The 12,786-nt window shown below is 41.2% G+C and overlaps 1 protein-coding gene across 1 annotated transcript; it reads left to right on the top strand.

Annotated features, from left to right (window-relative positions):
• The first annotated feature begins 12,023 nt into the window (after window positions 1-12,023).
• Window positions 12,024-12,534, top strand: LOC144714860 (uncharacterized). The gene has a single exon (XM_078589657.1). The coding sequence runs from the start codon at window positions 12,105-12,107 to the stop codon at window positions 12,462-12,464; it is 360 nt and encodes a 119-aa protein (XP_078445783.1). The 5' UTR covers window positions 12,024-12,104; the 3' UTR covers window positions 12,465-12,534.
• The last annotated feature ends 252 nt before the right edge of the window (window positions 12,535-12,786 follow it).

Here is a 12,786-nt window from a genome sequence, read left to right on the forward strand (position 1 = left end):
TGTGCATTTTTGAATGCCAGTGCTAGGGAGAATATTCAGACCCACGTGAGGAGAGACATGGAGAACCAAGAAGGAAACCATTCTTATCTAAATTTATATACATTTTGCTCTAATGCCCTTTTTTATCTTCATCTTGTCAACTTCTTCCTTCTTTATCATCTTCTTTATCCTTGTATGTCACTATCTCACCCCTTTCACCATTCTAAATCTAGTGATTTTGCCCACATTATCCCATTTCATTTATCTTTGTTACCCTAGAAATTGATGGAACTTTCTATGCATTACACTACGAGCCAATCAGACATACGAATAGTAAGGACCTTTGTTTAGGTATTTATTGTAGAGTGTACTGTAATTCTGAGAAAAAAAATGCAAAGACTGCAAGATAGATTGAGGGATGAAAGAGTACACTCAGGGGCAGTGGTGATAGAGGTACACCTTTTATAAACATATCTGGACTGATCCATGATTGGTTCCTCCAAATATTTATTGGCTCCCTCCACTTATTCCACTTGCAGAATTGGCGATGTGCAATTACATATTATTTCTTGCTCCCATAAGGAGAGGGGCTAATTTTTTTATAGGAGATGAAGGTTCTATTGAAATATATATAAATTTCTTTATAGTGATGATGTAGGTTTATCTAGGTCTCCTTGTCCCTCTTCACAGAGGTCTGAATATTTTCCCAAACCAGATATTTTCATAGGTTAGAAAAAAAAGAGGAAACAAGAAGAAATAGTAGAAATCAAATTACAGCAAGAATCTTGAGCAACCTACATCTTAAGATAATATCTCATTTTGCCACCCAATTAAGAAGCAAGTTTTCAGAACTATGAGGGAACTAGAGAAAATCCATTTTTTTTACACAAAATAGAAATGTATAGAAATTATATTGTTTATTTTTAAAATGGATATCAATGGTTTCATGTTGTAGATAATATAAAAAATTACTCATCACTAACAAATGCATCAAATGCATCAAATGTCTATATAGTAACCCATTCACATTTAATTTATGAGAACCATTACTTAACATATATTAGTGTTTAAAAATAAATGACTAAGTTTTTCGCCTAATTATTTATCACAATTAATGCTATCAATTATAGTACTCTCAAACAAATAGGCCACATCAAGTTCAATCACTAAATCAGATCTTTTCTTCAAATTTAATGATGAAATTTATGTTTCAATAAAATTAGAAAGTGGTTAATTAATACTCCACTCTATCATTTTAATTTAAGAAGAATACCATACTTATGGCCAATGCACCAATAGATTATGTGGTATCCTAATAAAGAATTTATGACTTCTATTATATTATTAAATAATTAGACCTAAAAACTCAAACCAATGAAAATGAATCTATTATTTCAAATAGTTGATATCATTTGTAATGTCCTTATGCTAAAAAGTTTAAGTGCAGGTCGAGCACTAGTGAGTTATTAATGTATTCCCTGGAAAATTAATATGTGAAATATTTTCATATATTTTATTTAAAATTATTTATTACATTTTTTTTGACATATTTATTTTGAATTATATTTAGTAACCATTAAAAACATATAATGTTTTGGGTGATGATGAGATAATGGCTTATCATCACTGTAAAATTTCTTATAAATTTATGAATTTTTTTGTGGACTGGTATTTAGATTTTATTGGTCTTTTGTATTTTTAAAATAGCTGTAATTTTATAATGGTCAAATGTATCCCCTTGACCACCCTATTTGAGTTCTGATTAGCAATGGGAGATGATGGATGTCCAGAAGTTGACAAAAGGGTATCAACCTGGGCTACATAGGATAAGTCAATGGGATAAATATTGATCGAAATATTTTATTAAAATAAATCTGAAAAATAATAATTTTATTCTTATTTGTGCTGTATAATATTTTTAAAATGGTCATCCTCGTGGCTACAATTTTATTTTCTTTTTCTAAAGGAAAAAGGCTTAATACATATATACTCTTAATATACAGGTTCACCAAGTTTAAAAAAACATGTAAAATGTAAATAATACTGAAAATTTTTCATATGTTTCCTTTCATTATAATAATTAGTTAGTAAATATCTTATTAAGCTCATATGTTTAAAATATTTTAATGAAAAGCGGAGCAGAAATGTTAGTTGGTGAAGAAAATGCTAGAAATCTATTTTTCTAAAAGTCAGCACACCATAACTACGATTGTAGATACAAACATTGTAGAATCACTTCATGTTATAAACCATAACTGATACTTTCAGCATATACTAATATGTATGACACTTAATCCACCACCTCTTTGTCCTACCACCACACTGTTAGTGACCTGCCGAGGTAGAAGAAGAATCCCAAAAGAAAGAAACAACAATCCCACAAACAAAAACAAACACCGAGTTCACATGAGACAGATTGCAACGACTCGTGACTCTAGGGGGATGCAGGATGAATATGATGCAGGATGACTAGGGAAGACGAAAGCAGGATGACGAGGGGAAACTGGGTACTAGGACGATCTAATGTTGGGGTAGGATAAAACAGACCACGAATCACACGATCGAATCCAAGGATTTACATCCGGTGAAAATAATGATGGTGCAGCCCCTTTCCTCGTCGAGGGTGGGAGTACTGTCATACAGTCACCGCAGTAAAACAAAGCATCAAGGTCAATAAATTCGAACGGACTATTGCTAGAAGATTCAAATACCTATTCAGTCTTTTTGCTTGAAATTTCAAAATCCAAAACTAATCCTACGGCGGTGGATGAACACTCGAAGAATACTGGATGAAGAACATGATCACCAAAGAGTGCAGAAAGTACCTCGACACTAGAGTAGTGCGTCGTGGCAATGCGGGAAATTCACAATGCATCGTTGGTGGGGTGATTGGCGTGCGCTTCGACAGGGTGTCACAGATCCAACTGTGCGGTCAGTTGGCGTGGGGTCACGGGGGGAGTTGCCCCCTTGCGGGGTTCGGGGCAGTGCCCCAAAACCTGAAAGGAGAACGAGGCACGTTGTTGCTGGATGTAGGATCAGAAGCCCTGGATTCTGATTTCAAGGATTGCATTGGCATGCGGCTACGCACTTCGGTCGCGTGGGCTGGTGGTTGTGTGGGGTGGCCTGGGCATGGGTGGCCACCAAAGCGTAGGGCGTGCGCGATCGTGCGCACTTGAGCGCAAGCGGCGGCCGAGAGCACCGGGCGCAAGCGGCGGCAGTGGGCGCTTGGGCGAGGGCGGCAGCCGGGAGGAGGCCTGAGCACGGGCGAGGACCAAGCGTGGGGTGTGCGCGGCCGTGAGCGCTAAAGCACGAGTGGTGCCCGAGAGCGCACGGGCGCGGGAGGCGACCATGTGCGCTTGGGCGAGGGTGGCAGCCAGGAGGGGACATGGGCAATTCTTGTGATTGGCACAAGAAGGGTCGTCGATAGGAGCGCAAGCAGGAGGTTGAAGGTCTTTCCTCGATGGTGGCGACAGCGGCAGGAGGCAGCGGCGGTGACTCGGGACAAACGATGGCTAGGGCAAACCTTTCTTTCTGAAGAAGGAAGTTCAATTCAAGGAAAAATTTACCAAGTGTTTTCTTACAACTTTGGCCTATATAGGCCTTTGAGGAAAGAGAAAATGAGAGAAAATAGACGGCGTGTTGACGTGTCACGTCAAAGGGATGTTCGGGATCTGGCGTTGATGACGTGTCAAGACACGGGATATCTCGGGTGGAGGTGGAGGCACGTCCGATACCAATGCGGAGTTGTGGTTGCCACCATGGGGACTTCCCTCTCCAAAGGGACCTTCTTCAAAATACTCTCTCCATGACCTAACTCAGTGTTTCCCCTCCTTTATATTAGGTGCACCCCCTTGTCGCTTCAGCTTTCTACGCGAGTGGTGAAGCGACACGGTGGTGTTTTCTAACACACACACACACACATAAATTGACTAATTAGTTCGAAGTAACTGACTTTCGAGTCCCATTAATGCATTAGTAATTAACATTTTCATTAAAATGTTAATTTTTATTCCTTGATGGTCTATCGATAAATTAAGATTGGAAAAATGCAGGCGTCTACAATTATCCCCTACATAATTCTAGAGTTAACTTCGTTCGCGTAGCCAATCCATAGAGTTTAGTTACAACTATCAAAATTTGATTATCCTCACGAGTAATTTATTTAATGCCTTGGAATTTTTCTGAGAACCCTACATACATAATTTTCACACCTAGCATGGCATTATCCTTAGAAAACCTCTCTCGACAATCCCCAATAAAACACTGTCACAACGAGTAGATATCACCACCTACTTCAGATCAATATCATACTTCACATTTAGATAAACATCCCTCATCATCTTTCAACAGAAACTCGATTAATTAACACCAATCTCAGGAACCGTCTTCCATTTCATCATGATGTACCATTCGTCCTTAGTGCCTATAACTGGATGCAACACTTTTGTCTCTACCATGTTCATTTGCTTCAGAATATATTTCCAACTCCATAACTCGTCCTTACCTATACCTATACCTATACCTATACCTAGTTCTGTCAAAGCCATTTTTGTTGGCTATTCACATAATATTAAGTGCTATACCTATACCTAGTTCTGTCAAATTATCATTGGTCCATTGCCCCCACTGATTTCACCTTCCATGGGGGTGCCCCATACCACTCAACCTCATCTGCTCAATCACAAGGATCCACTTCTCCACCACCTGGTTTTTTTGCCTATCCACCATCCCTTTTTACTGATGATTGTCATGTAAGAGGATCACTCTGATAGAAATTTGATGCCTTTTTTTTGTCACTGATTTTCCTTTTCATGCTCCTATGCCACCTACCTCCTAAACAATAACCCTAAATTTACCTCTTGAAAAACTTCACATTCACATTGCCTTGTGAAAGGTACGTACTCTTGTACTGAACATCTTATCTCCAAATTTATTTCTTATGACCACCTTCATTCCACCTTTCGTGACTTTGCTCACTCTGTTTCATTTTAGTTGCCATTCAATATGCATCTTGAATCACTTCATTTAGCCACTTTGAACCCAGCCATGGAAATTGAATATTGTGCCTTGGTGAGTCACATAGTTACCTACAAATGTATGATATTTCTCAATTTGTAGTCCTGCAGGCATGGTGGCTTGTCACATAGTTACCTACAAATGTATGATATTTCTCAATTTGTAGTCCTGCTGGCATCGTGACTTGTTTGGTGTCCTATGGCCTCACATAAGCCTCTGACATTCATTATACTGAAAAATTTTCTTCTATGGTTTTCTTGAATTTCATACAAGTGCTTGTTTTTCTCACAGTTAACCATGGATGGTCTTTGCACCAACTAGATATCTTAAACACAAATTTGAATTGAGACATGAAGGATCAGGTGTTTATGGAGAAAACTCTAAGATAGCTTTCTGAAGGGGAAACTTTTCAGGTTTACTTGCTTTATCTAGTAATTTATTGGCTTAAACAAAGTCCCCGTGATGGCACTTTCCCTAAGTCCCCATACCAGGTGGCTATAGACCAAATCCAAGGTATTTGTAAAGTTCCATATCGCACTCACAACCAATGGCTTATTTCATGCACTAGGAATCCCATTATATTACTTCTAAGGGATTATAATACTTGAATTTTTTATTGATGATATAATGTTGACTGGAAAAAATGAGGTGGGAATCTCTGCTATAAAGGCTTCTCTTTGTCAACACTAAGTGACACCAGACTTTTAAAGACTACATTGCTCCCTTGGGATTAATTTTTTTATCATCCTAGTAAGCTTCTTCTCCCCCAAAATAAAGTATGCCCTACATATGCTTCAACAAATAGGGTTGATTTTAAAACAGAATCTTTATTGGTGGAGGCTCAACCCAAGTTTTGGGACACTAACTCAACTATAGTAGGGTCTAACCAATATTGACGTCTGATGGAGAAGCTGATATATTTATCAGCCATTAACTGATGTACTATTTCTACTTGTGAAGAATGCAGAGAATTCTGCCTTTGGGAACAGATAGGACAAATGAGGCCTTTTTGAGACAAATGAGAAAGATGCAGAAGAAGTTTATTGAGATTTTTGATACAGAGAAAAGGGGAAAAACTCACATATAAACAGGTTGGGAAAGACTTTCCTTTATAGGCTAAGTCCTTTCTCAAGATAGCCGTTGGGGGCAACGGTCATATAGCCGTTGCCCCAACGGCTATTTTAAGGGGCAAAAAGGTCATTCTTTGGGGAGCGATAGAAAAAGAAAGAAAAAGAAGGAAAAGAGAAAGGAAAAAGGAAGAGAAAGTAGGAGAGAGATAGGTGGGCCATTTATAACTCATGGCCCACCTTTTTACATGTGTGTCAAAATAGAAAAGGATGAAATTAGATGTTTAACACTCCCCCTCAAGTTGGGCATAGATGTTAATCATGCCCAACTTGGACGCCAAATCTTGAAACTGTCTTCCTGGTAGTCCTTTGGTCAGAATGTCAGCCACCTGTTGCGGTGATGGTATGTATTCTGGACTGATGAGTCCAGAATTAATCTTCTCTTTGATGTAGTGTCTGTCAATTCTTGCATGCTTCGTACGATCATGATGCACGGGGTTCTTGGCCATAGCAATAGCTGATTGACTGTCAGAATATAAGATGATTGGCTTTGGAGGAATGAGTTTTAAATCAGTTAGAATATCGTTAAGCCACATTCCTTCGCAAACACCTTTCTTTAAAGCCCTGAGTTATGCTTCAGCACTCGATATTGAGACTTCCCGCTGCTTCTTGCTGCGCCAGGTGATTAAATTTCTTCCCAAAAAACTGCAGTATCCAGATGTAGATCGACTATCATCCAGAGAGCTTGCATAATCTGAATCGGTGAAGATTTTAACCGTAGGGTCTCCCCCTGCCTGAAATAGAAGACCCTTCCCAATTGTCCCTTTCAAATAGGAGAGAATACGGTCAGCTGCTGTCTAATGAGACTGTCGTGGATCTGACATATACTGACTTAAAGAGTTCACAGCAAAGGATATATCTGGTCTTGTGTGGTTTAGATAGAGTAATCTGCCAATCAATCTCTGAAATGATGTCTTATCGATGGGGTCGTCCTTGTCGCTCTGCTTGGCTTGAAGTTTGACATTTGTATCCACTGGAGTGCTTACTGGCTTACAATCCAATTTACCTGTATCCTTGAGTAGATCCAGGACGTACTTGTGTTGAGATAGGACAATGCCGATCCTGGAATAAGCTACTTCAATACCAAGAAAATAAGTGAGTTGACCTAAAGATTTAATATCAAAGTTGCTGGTCAGATGACGCTTTAGATTTCCAATTTCCTTGATATCATTGCCAAGAAACGATAATATCATCAACATAGACGATTAAAATAGCCAGTTTGGAGTCTTGGCCATGTTTGAAGAATAGGGTATGATCACCCTCACTTTGTGAGTATCCAACTGATATGAGAGTAGATGAAAATTTCTCAAACCATGCTCTTGGGGATTGCTTTAATCCATACAGAGATTTCTTTAAGCGACACACATATGATGAGTTTTCATGCAATAGATAACCGGGGGGAGGAGCCATATATACCTCTTCTTGTAGTTCTCCATGTAGGAATGCATTTTTAACATCAAATTGCGAAAGATCCCACTGATGCATGGCTGCAAGTGCAATTACTAATCTTACTGTATTCAGCTTGGCGACTAGAGCGAATGTCTCATGATAGTCTATTCCATAAGACTGGGTATATCCTCTGGCCACCAGTCGAGCTTTATACCTTGCAATAGAGCCATCTGAATTATATTTAATCGTATATACCCATCTGCTACCAACCAATTTCTTTCCTTCTGGGAGTGGGCCCATATCCCATGTACCATTCTTCCTTAATGCCAACATTTCGTCATCCATAGCAGTTTTCCATTCGGCTTGAGACATAGCTTCTTGAACATTTCTTGGAATGACAGTGGTCAGTAGTACCTGAACAATCTTTCTGTAACCTGAGGACAGACGATCATAAGACACATAATTGCATATGGGATATAATTTCTTACTGCGGCATTCCCGAGTACCCTTGCTGATGGCAATAGACCAACCTTGATTAGCTGGTGCCGAAAGGTCTTCATGAGTATCTTCCTCGCTTCTCCATCTGAGTAAACTCTTGTTCTCCATCTAACTCTGGATTGTCCTCAGCCGTTTCCGCCGATCCATAGCTGGAGAGGAATTTTCAGATGGATTAAATCCCAGATTTTCCGTATCTAAATCTGTTCCTGTTTCATTTACTTCCAAATAACAGTCAGATCGATGTCCTCATTGTAGAACATGCTGTATTCATCAAACTTCACGCTCATGGTAACAAATGTTTTCTTAGTAAGAGGATGGTAACACACATAACCTTTCTGAGTAGATGAATACCCCACAAAAATGCACTTGAAAGCTCTGGAGTCCAATTTTCCTGCAAAGTGGGAATAAACATATGCTACACACCCAAATACTTTAGCTACCAAATTTGTATGAAGAGATAATTCTGGGTGACTTGAGGCTAATAGATCAATCGGTGACAGTAATGACAGGGTTCTAGATGGCGTCGTTGATAAGATGTACAGCAGTAGCCACAGCATCACTCCAATAAGTCTTGGGGCAGTTTCCTTGAAATAATAGAGATCTGGCTGAAGACATAATGTGCCCAATCTTTCTTTCAGCAAGTCCATTTTGCTGAGGAGTGTTCACACATGAGGATTCATGGATAATTCCATGATCATTCATGTATTGATTAACTTCAGAACTGAAATACTCCTTGCATTATCAGATCGAAGTATTCTAACCCTTTTCCCAAACTGGTTATTGATCAACTCGATGAATCTGATGATCACGGCTGGGACTTCTGATTTGTGTTTAAGCAGGTAGATCCAGGCATATCTTGAGTCATCATCCACCAAGATTATAAACCATCGGTGCTGCGATCTTCCTGTAGTAGAACAAGGACCCCAAACACTATGAACCATATCGAATGGAAATTTCTTCCTATGATCAGTTCTTGAAAATGAGATCTTCTATGCTTGGCAAATTGACAAGACTCACAAACCAATCTTTGGATATCAATGTTTTTAAACAAATCAGGGTACACTTGTTTCAGAAGATGAAAGGAAGGGTGTCCAAGTCTCCTGTGCAGTAAGAAAATACTGTTTCTTGACTGAGTGTTGAGAACCATCTTCAGAGTCCTCTGTCCTTCTAGTCCGTCCACTAGCAGGAGTCCCCCTTGCCTTCTAGCAGATAAAGTCTTCTGGCCGGTTTCCTTTTCACACAAAAAACAGTTAGATGAGTCAAATATAAATCTCCAACCTGTGTCGTCCACTAGTCGTTGTAGTGACAACAAGTTGGCTTTAAGTCCTGGTACATGAAGAGCACTTTGTAGTAATACATCTTTAATCTTTATTTTCCCAATTCCTGCCACTTTTAGAATCCCACCATTGGCAGTAAAGACAACATGATTATCATCTATTACTTTATATTCCTCAAAGCATGATTTATCAGGTGACATGTGATCTGTGGCTCTAGAATCTACTATCCATCCATGTGATTCTGGTTGAAGATTTTCATATGTAGTAAATGCAATACTCTTATATTCACCTGATTGGGCAAGAGACGTGGAGCTGAATTTCTTGAATACTTTCTCGACTTCTTCAGCTATGAGCTTTTGAATATCTCCTTCTTCTTTCTTTGGTGCTTCTCCCACTTGACTGCTGGAGGATGCAACGTAGGCTTTATTCTTTGCTCCTGGGTTCCATAACCCTTTCTTTTTGAGGTCTTCCTTCCATGCCAGCTTCCGGCACTCCTTAATATGATGTCCTGGCTTGGTGCAGTAGGCGCAGACTACGGGTTCTGTGCCGGTTGCTTCCTTAGACACGTGCTTAGACGATTTTTCTCTTGACTCTTCTTTTTTAGCGGCATGTGCTACTGAGACAGAGGGCTCAGTCGATAATTGTTGCTTTTGGCCTTCTGGCGGCTTGATCTTCTTTCTACAATCGGCACTTGTTGCCTCCGAGATCGCTTCTTCCAATGTAGGAATTTCTCTCGATGGATTAGCTGGGATCGGAGACTTTCATATTCAGAATTTAAGCCCATGAGGAAGGTAAGTGTTCTTACTTTAATCTCCCTTTGCCAGTACTCGAGATTCTGAATTGAGACTGGCCATAGCTGATCAATTTCCTCCATATTGCCTTGAGTTGGGACGCATATGAAGCTACTGATAATTCCTTCTGCCGGATGAACTTTACTTGAAGAAGGAGGTCATACACCTCCAATCGCTTTGCATTTCTGCACAGGATTTACGGATTTCCCATATATCTGCAACAACATCCATTAGATAATACTGATTTCTTTGTTCTACCTCCATATTTCTCACCATCCAGTTGGTGATGTATGCTTCTTCTGCGCGCCAAAGCTTCAATCTGAGCCTATCGGTAGGTGGTGAATCATCGCAAGATGGTCACCCATGAAGGCGGCGACCAGTGACCTTTCGGTCAATTTCATCCAACTATATCCGTTTGTACCATCATACTTAAGATCTAGATCTGGTATGACCAGTCTGTTCTTAGTAAAATCATATATATGAAGCACTTCTTTTGCAGAGGATTCTTCTTCCGAGCTGTATGCAGAAGCTTTGGTCTGCTTGGGATCTTTCCTGAAGCAGCCTTTTTCCCATATGATGATAGAACTTGCTTGCAGACTTGCAGACTATGGAGCTCCTTTCAGGGTGAAGGTTGAATGAATCAACCTTGCTCGATACCATGTGAAGAATGCAGAGAATTCTGCCTTTGGGAACAGATAGGACAAATGAGGGCTTTTTGAGACAAATGAGAAAGATGTAGAAGAAGTTTATTGAGATTTTTGATACAGAGAAAAGGGGAAAAACTCACATATAAACAGGTTGGGAAAGACTTTCCTTTATAGGCTAAGTCCTTTCTCAAGATAGCCGTTGGGGGCAACGGTCATATAGCCGTTGCCCCAACGGCTATTTTAAGGGGCAAAAAGGTCATTCTTTGGGGAGCGATAGAAAAAAGAAAGAAAAAGAAGGAAAAGAGAAAGGAAAAAGGAAGAGAAAGTAGGAGAGAGATAGGTGGGCCATTTATAACTCATGGCCCACCTTTTTACATGTGTGTCAAAATAGAAAAGGATGAAATTAGATGTTTAACACTACTGTTCATGTTCTTTGCTAGATTATGCAAGAGCCTTATAAGATGATTTAGTTTGTTTCGACTAAAAAAAGCCAAGCATCATATTATGACCAACACAACCTATGAGATGGTATGGCTTTGATCTCTTCTCTAAGACTTGGTTGTCATGTCTCCAATGCCCATGCTTGGGCACTAAGTGTAATGAGATTGATCGCAACTTCATTCCTAAAAACATATTGCATGGGGCTGATGATGGAATGGTGGTGGCCAAATGTGGACGGAAGACTCCCTCTCTCTTCCTCTCGTCCATCATCCATTCGTCATTTTTCCTCACCAGTCATTCGTCTACCAATTTGATGGATGACAGATGACTGGTTGGTGACAGTAGATATGACAATTGACAAGTCCTCTCAACCGTCCGGCCCGCCGATAACCATCATTCATCATCCATCCTCCATTCCTACAGCCACTGGCTCCAAAACTAATATCCATTTTAATACAATTATTCAATAATGTAGGGATCTGGCCGGCCAGACTTAACAAATCTCAGCCATCCGATTATCCTCACCATCTGATCTAACGGCTTAGAATCGAGTAAGGCTGTGGCAGAGAAGAGTGCTTCGTGGCAAAGAAACGTCTAGGCTTGTAGTCTAATTCATAGGATCCGCAGAACTCAGCCGTCCGATTAACCAAATCGGCTGATCTAACGGCGGAGATGGTGCCGCGTGGAGAAAATAAACCAATAGCATGTCAGTTTAGGATTCGGTGGGCCCCACGCGCTTGCTCACCACTTACGTCTTTTACCGGTAGTCCGGAGGGCAGATTCATTGAATCGGGACACTGCTCGGGAGACTATATATACAGGGAGGGGGTCATCTTCCTCTCTCACTAAGTTTGAAAATCCTGAACCAGCGAAGTTTGGGGAATTTGGCCGTGGTTGGTCGTTCGTCGTCGGTTCTCCCAATCTCCGATCGAAGGGAAGATGATCGCGACAATGGCGGTGGCCGCGCGCGATCTCCGATCGGCGATGCAGTCGACGGCGACGGCGAAGCGCGAGGAGTCGGACAACGCGGAGAAGCTTCGGAGGAGGAATCTGGAGCTGGAGGAAGAGCTGCGGCGCAGCAGGGAGAGAGAAGAGGCCGCGCGACGGGAGCTGGAGCGCACCAGGGAGCGCCTTCGCGTGGCGGAGGAGGCGGAGGAGCGGCTCTGCTTCGAGCTCGGCGAGCTCGAGGCCGAGTCCGTGAACCAGGCGAGGGCTTACCTCCTCCAGATCCACTCTCTCATGGACCAGCTCTCCCGATCGCGGCAGCCGCTGGCTGCCTCTCCCACCGCCAGATCGTAGCGTAGGGCCGCTTCGGGATCATGTACGTACGCTCGAGTTTGCACATAGAATCGACATTTTTTTTTTCTCATGCGAGGTATCCGCTTCTGTCGTCTTCCTTTCCCCCTCTTCTACTTCGCGAAAAGGAGGAAGTTGACGCGGCGGCGAATCTCCTCCTAGTTCTTCGTTCCTTGTCCGGATTCGACCGCTCTCGGTCAATCGGACCGACTTTTTGCCCCAATTTACGGTCGCCGAGATCGAATCATTCTCTGCTACAATTTCCCCCGCCGATCGATTCTCGATTCAAACGGCCGAAACCACGAATGAATCTTCCCCGGCAATC

Source organism: Wolffia australiana, chromosome 2, assembly GCF_029677425.1.
Source record: "Wolffia australiana isolate 7733 chromosome 2, ASM2967742v1".
NCBI lineage: Eukaryota > Viridiplantae > Streptophyta > Magnoliopsida > Alismatales > Araceae > Wolffia > Wolffia australiana.